This window comes from Xenopus tropicalis, chromosome 7, assembly GCF_000004195.4.
Source record: "Xenopus tropicalis strain Nigerian chromosome 7, UCB_Xtro_10.0, whole genome shotgun sequence".
Taxonomy (NCBI): domain Eukaryota; kingdom Metazoa; phylum Chordata; class Amphibia; order Anura; family Pipidae; genus Xenopus; species Xenopus tropicalis.
Window position 1 is genome coordinate 33101956 of NC_030683.2, and position 10370 is coordinate 33112325.

Consider the following 10370-nt stretch of genomic DNA (forward strand, 5'->3'; position numbering starts at 1 on the left):
GACATAAAGTAAAAACTAGTGTGTTTTTTTCAGCCTCTTGTTTTTTTTTAATGTTATTATAATTCTTTACATAGCACTGACATATTTTATTATCATTTGCAGTTAGTATACATCAATTCACATTAGTTGCTGCCCAAGAAGAGCTTTCAATTAAAGGTCCCTATCATATAAATATACTATGGTCTGTTTTTTTTTTTATTAGAGGCCAATTTTTTAGGGTGAAGACGCACAGAGCTACTAGTAGCAGCTACTTGTCATGGCTACTAAAATAGACAATGCTGATCTTTTACTTATAATTGTCTCTGTGTGTGTTTTAGCAGAGGTAGTTCTCAGTATTGTCTAAAGCAGGGTATTTTCTGGCATTTAGTAGCCATGAAAAGTAGCTGTGACTAAGTAGCTCTGTGTGTCTTCACCCTAAAACAGAGAAGCATTGTAGTAAGAACTGACATATTTTATTATCATTTGCAGTTAGTATACATCAATTCACATTAGTTGCTACCCAAGAAGAGCTTTCAATTAAAGGTCCCTATCATAAAAATTTACTATGGTCTGTTTTTTTATTAGAAGCCAATTTTTTAGGGTGAAGACACACAGAGCTGCTAGTAGAAGCTACTTGTCATGGCTACTAAATTAGACAATGCTGATCTTTTACTTATAATTGTCTCTGTGTTTTAGCAGAGGTAGTTCTCAGTATTGTCTAAAGCAGGGTATTTTCTGGCATTTATTAGCCATGAAAAGTAGCTGTGACTAAGTAGCTCTGTGTGTCTTCACCCTAAAACAGAGAAGCATTGTAGTAAGATCTCTGCTGAAAAATTAATAAAACAGAACTATTTAAATGTTTAAAAATGTAAACTTCAGTATTTTAAAACACCCACATCCATTAATCATTGGTTCTCAAACAGTGGGGCTCGTACTCTATTGGGTGCCAAAGAAGAGGATGAGAAGGCCCCAGGCATTTTGGTAGACTATTTGAATCACTTTATAGTGCAGTACTTTATTAGAACTGTTTTAAGCTTTATATGGAGTTCATTAAATGTGCGTAAATATCCTCATTGAAACAAGTCACACACAGACTTGTTGCACCAGACCCATTTGCTCATGAAGCCACCCAAGGACTAATTGAGAGATCCGATTTACTTGTGTGTGCCAGCCAGTTGGACCATATGCATTTTTCAGCCTTTGGGTTTTGAGGAAAAATGTATTGTTTGAATTAACATGATGGCTAAATACAGGAACCCTTCCTTGCCTTGTATTTCTGCTGTCTACTTGTATTATAAAGTCCTCTTTTAACCATTTTGCAGGGAAGAGACAGACAGTCCTACAGCTCTCAGGAACCCAAGGGATTGCTTTGTCCTATTTGTTATTTATAGTCCTCATTTGAAGCACAACAAGCCCTAGGGCTTTGGGTCCATTTGCAAACACATTTATGGGGAACCCAGAGGACCTGCGTTTTTATCAAACTTGCTGGAGTTGAAGGGCAATCTTTGTACTAGGGGAAGTGATGCATGACTGCAGTGCCTTTTGCTGCTCACTACGGCCTTGTTGCTTGCTCTTATACCCATTAGCCCTCGTTGCCCTTTACAAATAGAAGACTCCAGCATCATGTGGGCAGTAAACATGTTTATTGTATGTTTGAGACTATGAAAGTTAAAAGCAGATAAATTGTCCTTTTATCACTACATTTTGTTTTAAAAGGGACCCGCTGTCATTTTATACTAATGCGCATTCATGGTAATGGAAAATTCTTCAATTTAAAATTAGATAAATAATTGAAAAAACCACTGTAGTGAAGGGCACATTTCTACTATATGTGAAGTTTATATTGCTCCTTCAGGTCAATAAGTCTTATCTGAATACCTAAGGCTACTGCCACATGGACCAGTTTATATGCAGAAACTGCCCCTCCTTTCCTATTTGGTATTTGTTGCATCTGTACCTAAAGACATTCTGGGTGCAGGGGCACGGAGCAGATTTAATCTCCAAAATGCGCCAGTATGCATTTCAACTCCTGCACCTGGGTTGATCCAGTTGCTTTTGGTGCAGACACAGGAGAGCATTCATTCAGGTGTAGGGGCCACGTGTGGCATAAACCTAACAATGGCTCTGCTTACTAGGTGGCTTCAGATAAAGCCGACTTGGATCTGGTATAAACCAGTGCTGTGTAGCTTCTTGCATGCTGTGGGCCTGTAACCTGTTTTGAAGACGTGTTTGAGGGGCACACATTAGAATGGTAATGGTGTTTCAATGAAAATGCCTGCTTATGGCCCACATGCCTCCAATGTAGACAGCCCTAGATTGACTAATGTTTGATACAAGGGTCACCCTCAAATAGGGATGCCACCAAGCAGCCTAGCGATAAATGACCAGGCCTGGGCTGGCCATGATAATTTACTAGCAGTGTAATTGTAATTCTGTCCCACCTCCCTGTCCAGTTTCATCCTCAATTTGCCTTTAAATAGTCTTGAATTTGCCACAATCCCCACTCCCACTGCAGTTCTCCCCCTTGATCTACCCACTCTCCACCCTGTGATGTCACATCTCTGCCCCTGTGACATCACTCCCACCTTCTCTCTCCCTGTGACTGCTATAAAACCCTACAAACCCTTAGCCCAGGGGTAGGGAACCTATGGCTCGGGAGCCAGATGTGGCTCTTTTGATGGCTGCATCTGGCTCGCAGCCAAGTCTTTAATAAAAAAAATAACGGGGGGCGTGGCCTGCGCTCGGCACATAAAAGACGTGTTCTAAGCCTTAGAATACGTCTTCTATCCACCGAGCGCAGGCCACGCCCTCCTCCGCATCGCATCCGGCATCCTTGGGACCCACCCTACCTTGCCCCTGCGCTCAGCAGATAGAAGACGTGTTCTAAGGCTTAGAACACTTCTTCTATCCACCGAGTGCAGGCCACGCCCTCCCGTTATTTTTTTTATTAAAGATTTGGTAGCGAGCCAGATGCAGCCATCAAAAGAGCCACATCTGGCTCCTGCGGCTAAACATATTGTATGGCTCTCACAGAATTACATTTTATAATATGTGGTGTTTATGGCTCTCTGTCAAAAAGGTTCCTGACCCCTGCCTTAGCCTGTCAGTGGTGAAGTGTTTTAGAAGAGTTATAGTGTTAGGGTGCAGAAATTTGGTTGATGTATGTGGGGCCCGTGCACTATCCTATTACAAATTGCGTATTATCCTATCGCAAATTGAATATATTAAATATTTTGTGATTTGTATTGTGTATAAAAAGGTCCATGAAAATATTACACAATGTGATTCTGTAGCTTATATAGCTTATTGTACTAGTGGTAAATTCTAAAGTAAAGTTGCTGGGTGGAGTAAATGAATAATTCTGTTAAACCCATTGTTGTGCTCATAGGTAGTAGTATAGTTGCCACCTAGCTGTCAAGTAGTTACATTAAGATGCTGATTGATTTCTCTTCTGCTAGATTTAGAAAAGCATTTGAGGGTGGGGAAAACCAGCAAAGCCATAAATACTGTAAGCAGAGTAAGCAAGAAAAACATGCTGCCTTTATAAGCCTGGCATTTATAAGATTTGTTAATGGGCTTATTTAGCCTGTTTGTAGCATTTGTACAGATTTGTGTAGTATACCTTGTGCATAATCCCAGCATAGAGTGGAGCATATCCTGCAACCATAATAGGTTCTGTATGGCTGGCTTAATAGGTTCCCATATCCCCTGAAATCTTTAATAGGTTCCCATTCTGCTCCATAGCCCATCCAGCCCTTGCATGTAACTGTGAGAAATCATAAGGTTGTGTTGTGTGTTCATGTGATGAAAATAGTATATAAGAATATCAGTGAGATAGGAGCACTCCCCTGTGGTTAATTACCAGAGTACAGTCTGAGAATGAGCAGGCTGCTTATATGGAACCAGTACCCACACAACTGGCAGTAGGTTGGTATGTGCATCTGGATCCTTAACAACCCCATCACAGTAGGCTCTAGACTTTTAATGGTGATTAATCGGTCAGTGATCAAGCTGCTAAACTGAATTGACAGCGATCAATAAAACAGGTTTTAAATATCCGTATCAATAGAGCCATCAGCATTACATAAAGCCTTTATAGGAGAATTCCTTATGAGTGAACACTGTGTGGGTTTTTTCTTTTTTCATTCATATACATGAAATGTATTGTGTATCTGATAAGGTCATGCCCCAGGAGGATGCAGACAGCCATTTTCCTACAAGACGCTCATAATCTAATAATCATTTCCAGGTCGCAATGAGCCATTAAAGAAAGAGAGGCCAAGATGGAAGAGCGACTACCCCATGACTGATGGACAGTTGCGCAGCAAGCGGGATGAGTTTTGGGACACGGCACCTGCCTTCGAGGGGCGGAAGGAAATCTGGGATGCTTTGAAGGCGGCAGCCTTTGCAGTGGAAGCCAATGACCATGAGCTGGCTCAGGCTATTGTGGATGGTGCCAGTATTACGTTACCTCATGGTATGAGCTCCCTTTCATTTTATTGTATATTTTGCCTAACTTTATTTGTAATGTCACTCCTTGAGAGGTGGATTGTTACTAAGGGCATAAAACTGCAGTTATAATTTGGTAAGAATGGGTTCCAAGCTATTCTGCCAAAAGGGCAGCAGCTTCCAACATTTAAATCGCCCATCAATCTGAAGAGGACATTCAGGAGCAGGCCATTACCAAGTCATACATGGTTACTGAGATATTTGCATTTTTTTAATATCTCTAAGAAGCCGTAAATTGTAAAATTACTCAGAGAACCACTCTGAATGCATTTACACCAATTATTTTTTGGGGTTTAAATCCCCTTAAGGGCTGTGACACACGGTAGATTAGTCGCCCGCAACAAACCTCCCGAAATGAGAGGAAACTTCCGCGATTTTGGGTTATTGCGGCACCGCACCGGGAGATTAGTCACCCGTGACAAGGGAGATTTGTCGCGGGTGACTAACCTCCCCCGTGTGGCACAGCCCTAAAGTATTCAGAGTCTGAAGGCTAACTAGGGAGGCACCAAACCCAGGACATTCTGCAAACTGCAGACTCTGAATACTATTACTATTAACGTAATATAAAGGTGAACTGCATGCTTGCTCTAGTGTCCCAACTACATCTCCTCTGAAATGCTGAGACAGCCATCATTAGGAATAAGAGGATGGTGAATAATCGACACCCAGGACTATGAAGACTAACTAGGGAGGCACCAAACCCAGGACATTCTGCAAAATTCATAGTCCTGGGTATCGATTATTCACCATCCTCTTCCTAATGAGGGATGTCTCAGCATTTCAGAGGAGATGTAGTTGGGACACTAGAGCATGAAGTTCACCTTTATATTGACTCTTAGCATATTGTAAACAAGTATCTAACAGGCTTTTAAATATTAATATTGATTATTTTGAATGGATTGAAATGAATAGTGCTCCTTCTTTGCCTATTCCCGGACTTTCATTCACTGATCTCAACAACCAAAAACCCCAGATGGATTTAATAGTTTAGTTTGTTGCTTATCTTTTCAGCCTTCTCCTATACATCATCCATTCTGACTTTTAAACTAGCTGGATGATTAAACTCTAGAATCCATATAAGTTATAATACCAAGGCTGAGAATAGCAGAGCAAAAATGTATATTTTTTAAATATTTTAAAAACCTTTAAAATTGGAATTCAATTAAAATGTATGTTAGAATAATGCTGACTGTGTCATAGTCAAAGTCAATAAAGCTAATAAGTCCCACACTCCAGTAGGGGAAAACTAAGACTATTTTGTCCAATATGCTTTTCTTGTGAACAGATTTCTTCAAATCAGTGTACATTTAAAAGTGATTCTGTTTATGCCATCTAGAGGCAGCATGTCTGTGGGAATAGCGTTCTTTTATTAAACTTAAACATATTTCATTTTTGGCTGCCTGAGGATGAAGTCCAATATTTAATAAAGTGGAATTTTGAGTAATGCACTTCTGAACTGTTGTCATTTCAGGATCCCTAACAGAATGTTATGACGAGCTCGGAACCCGCTACCAACTTCCTGTTTACTGCCTGGCTCCTCCCGTTAACCTCATCATGGAGAGAAGTGAGGAAGATGGAACAGATGCTCTAGAGCCTGCCCCCAACACAAGACGGGAATTCCAGCTTAAAGTCCGCCTCTCCACTGGGAAGGACGTTAAACTCAATGCCAGCATGGTGGATACCATTGGCCAACTGAAAAAGCAGCTGCATGCAGTGGAGGGCATTGAGCCTTGTTGGCAACGCTGGTTTTTTTCTGGGAAGCTTCTCACAGACAGAATGAAGCTCCAGGAGACGAAGATCCAGAAAGACTACGTGATACAAGTTATTGTAAACCAGCCACAAGAGACACAAAACTGAACTGGCACAATGCCCAGCAAATATGAATGTACATTTTAATACAAGTACAATAGGAGGGTGAGGGAAAGGCTGGCTGCTAGGTCTTTATCTCCTTTCCTGATGTCCACCTTCCCAAGCATCGGTCTCTTGCTGAGCGGGGACTGTATCCTGAAATGCTGGGGATGAGGTGAATGAATGACCTTAATGCTGCACTATGTTTCCCTAAGTCTTTATTGCACATGCAGTCCTCCTCAGCTTCTTGTATGGCTGAGATTAATGGGCAGATACTATCATCTTCAGTGTGGCGTTGGGTGGGGAAGACTCTTTTATACTGTGTATGCTGGGTTTATCTTTCAGTACAGGGGTGGGGGAAGATTTTGGCACTCCAAACTCTGGAGAACTACAGCTCGTAACAGTCTGCTCCAGTGGGGGCTGCTGGGAGTTGTAGAGTTGCAGCAGCTGGGGCCCCAAAGGATATAACTGCAACAAATTTTTTCGTTTTTCTTTATTTTCTTTTTTTTTTTTCTTTTCCCTGCCTAAAAGTCTACTTGTTTAAAATTTACTCTCCTAAAAGTCCTAAGGCCCCAGCTTAATCTGTGTACTACTGATCCTACAGAACACCATGGACCTGTTTGGGTAACTTTTTGAATTTATTACTGCTCTGAAAGAGGTATATAACTCTGTGTAACCACGTCCATTCCTTTGGGTACTGATCAGATTTTAGCAGTAGTCAGGGAGAGTCTGCTTCCTAATGTGCAGTGCACAGGGGGTCTTTAGGCACCTTGTTTTTGATTTAGGCAAGTGTACATGTGCCCTAACCTGCACGCGTTAGTCACTACAAAGCAAAGTAATACCTGTAAGTTTGTGCTTGACCCCATGCTACAAGTTTTTCATATTGACACATTCGCCAAACGTGACTGGCTATGGGTAAGAGGCCACAGCCATTCAGCTAAAGATAGACCATAACCACTATGTAGAGAAACCAGCACATCCAATCTGTCCAAAGATTCTGCGGATGAAAAGCCAGAATTTTCTTTCAGCTCGGCACTCTTGCCTTACTCATTTAGTGTGCCTGTGTGCACTTGGTCTTAGGCATAAAGCCAATTGGAAAGCCAATGAGCATTCTGTAAGCATGTAACCAATCCACTCCTTCCCTAATATGTTGCTTATACCAGTATAAACAATGGTTCCACAATTATAGAACATACCATGTCAATAGGTAGGGGTTTATCTTTCAGTAAAATACATTAATGGCCTGCAGTGTGTGCCCAAAACACTCCTGTGTGGTACTCTCAGGGCTGGTTTAAAAACAAATGTAATGAATGGGAATACAGAATACATATTATTCCACAGTGTAACAATTGTTTCATATTCTTAGTATCTACATGTGGGCTAGACAACCTGTGGCCCTCCAGCTGCTGTATTATCTATATCTTTCAGAATCCCACAAACTGCTGAATGCTGTCAGAGGATGGTGCAATGTTGTTTTATCTATATTCTTCCCCCACCCCACCTCAGGTTAATGCCCCCTCTTCTCTAAGTGTAGCCATAATTAACCTCAGGCTAAAAAGCACTATGTCCCCTTTTGCTCATAGCAATATAAACAAGTAGTTTTCTCATCCTACTGTATTCTCAACCGACAAACACCAGAGTACAAGTAGCCCTTCATGGGCTCTGAAGCTGTTGAGGAGCATCTGGAAATTCAAGAGAATAGGGTGGTAATACAAACTGACACCCACTTATTTGGTTTATATGGCCCAATCTGCAAATGTGTGCTCAGTGCAGCCACAAATGAATGGATACGGAGGGTTCCTGGGCAATAAGGTTGGCCTAATACTGTATAAATAGGTCAGTTCTGCCACTCTAATAAAACAAAGAAAACCCAGTAGGTTAACCTTCACTTACAAAGTGTGCCAACTTAGTCATATGGACACCATTATCTTTTAAGACTGCCCAATCAGTATCTGAATGAGTTTTTAAAAATATGTTAAGTGGGAGGAAAGTATGAAAAGGGAGCCTTGTACTTTATTCCTGGTCAGTGGCAGGTGTAAAGTACAGGCATCCCTTGTGCCTCTGCCATAGTGCAAAGTGCTTTCTCTATGGTGCCTTGGCACGTGCAGGTTTGTGCTTAGTGCTGTGCTGGAGGATTCTGAACAGCTGGAGGGCTGGGGGTTTCCTATCCTTGGCCTATTGTAGCAAGAGCGGATACCCACAACTTCTTAGTTTCTTATTAGAGGATGCAAATCTTTCTCCCACCATGTGCCTACATGCAGACGTCCATATTTCTTTTAAATAAACCTTTTAATAGAACTCTGTATCTTGTTTTAATCATTTTAATTGATCAAACAGTGTTGCCTCTTGAACAAAACAGAGTAAGCAATAAAATCTGAATTTGTTTTAATGTCACATCTTGTGCACGGGTGATGGTAGGCCCTTTGGGTGCTGTTCAATGACAACCTTGGATATTCCATTGACAGACCAAGGCCTGTGATTGTTATGAGGGAGCTGTAGTTCAGCAGCTGCTGGAGGGGGATGCTGTTTACCCATAAATTTCTTATGTTATTGTGAATAAGTAAGTAGATTTTTTTTAGTGACAAGCCGAGGATGCTGGGATTTTTAGATCCCCCTAAAGATGGAGGGCCACAGGTTGGCCATGTGTCTCTTTCAACTAGGACTTTGTAACTTACCCAGAAATTGGAGGATGCTGGCAGTTGTAATTCGGACACAGGTAGAGGGGCACAGTTTACAGACCTTTGTTCTTTACATTGGTTTGTAATGTTAATCTGACTACTTTTATAGTTTTGGAATTAAAGGTTAAATATTCCTCTGTCTTCATAAGTTATTTATCTTGCTTTAATTATACATTGTGAAGGGCACAAATTATTGTGTGCACAGCAACTTCCCTTTCTCCTTATTTGCAAACATACATGTATGTAGGGAGGGCGCATTCTGTGCATGCAGTAAGCAGCGCTCGCTTATTACTTCCCAAGAAAAAATATATGCAAGATATACTTTACTTACAAATAAATTATATTTCTCTTTTAATTAAAAAAGGGCACAATAATAGCTGGATGTTCACTCTGTACACACTGTATAGTTACAATGTGATGTTTATCCACTAGCTGACCAGCTGCCTGTATATTCATTTGTTTTAGAGATTCCGTGCAACGACAAACTCTGTTTCACTCTCCTCATCTGTTGGTAATTCACACTTACGGTTTTTAAGCAATACCTGTTTTTCTGTATTGTACCCCCCAAAAAGATACTTGAAAATGACATGTTCATCTCCATGTCTCTCCGGATAAAATATTTGTAAATAAATCAATTCATACAGAACACTGTTGAAATCAAGTGATGTTTTATTGGAATATATTATACTGTCTGCTTTAGAACTACAGAACAATGGTTTAAAAGTATGATACCCCCAAAGATAGCTTGCTAAACTCTACAAACAAATGGGAATCAATCCCCAACAGTGTCCAACTTCACTAATGCACTTGTGGCTGAATGGAAGCAAATCCCACCAACAGTGTTCCATTATCTAGTGGGAATCCTTCCCAGAAAGCTAACCTGTCTGTAAGTTGTTGGAGTGTAGGAGGAAACAGTTTGCTTCAGGTGCAAAAAGATGCAAACTTCTTGCAGACAGAGCCCCAGCTGGAGTCAAACTCAGGACCCCATGCAGATATGTAAGGTGCCCTCAGAATTATGGGTATTCCCTATAGGGAAGGAATCCCATCTTTCTCTTTGGACTCCACTCAAGGCAATGGGGGTTGGATTTGCTGAAGGAGCTGAGAGTGAAGACACACAGAGCTACTAGCAGCAGCTACTTATCATGGCTTCAGAAATAGACAATGCTGATCATTTACTGATAATTTTCTGTGTGTGTGTTTTAGCAGAGCCAATTCTCAGTATTGGCTATGGCAGGGGATTTTCTGGGGGTTAGTAGCTATGACAAGTAGCTGCTACTAAGTAGCTCTGTGTGTCTTCACCCTGAAGGAGGGTACAGCTAAGTACATATAAGCCTGTAAGTCTAACAATAGTGGAAG

At 41.1% G+C, this 10370-nt stretch overlaps 1 protein-coding gene across 2 annotated transcripts in view; it reads left to right on the top strand.

The window, feature by feature from the left end:
• Positions 1 to 9660, top strand: part of ubtd1 (ubiquitin domain containing 1) — a 50458-nt gene extending 40798 nt beyond the window's left edge. Inside the window, 3 exon segments of one of the 2 annotated variants that reach the window (NM_001005656.1) lie at positions 4229 to 4456; positions 5960 to 6239; positions 6242 to 8730. In NM_001005656.1, the coding sequence (NP_001005656.1) occupies positions 4229 to 4456; positions 5960 to 6239; positions 6242 to 6371 (638 nt within the window). In that variant the 3' untranslated portion in view covers positions 6372 to 8730. 2 annotated transcript variants of the gene reach the window in all.
• The last annotated feature ends 710 nt before the right edge of the window (positions 9661 to 10370 follow it).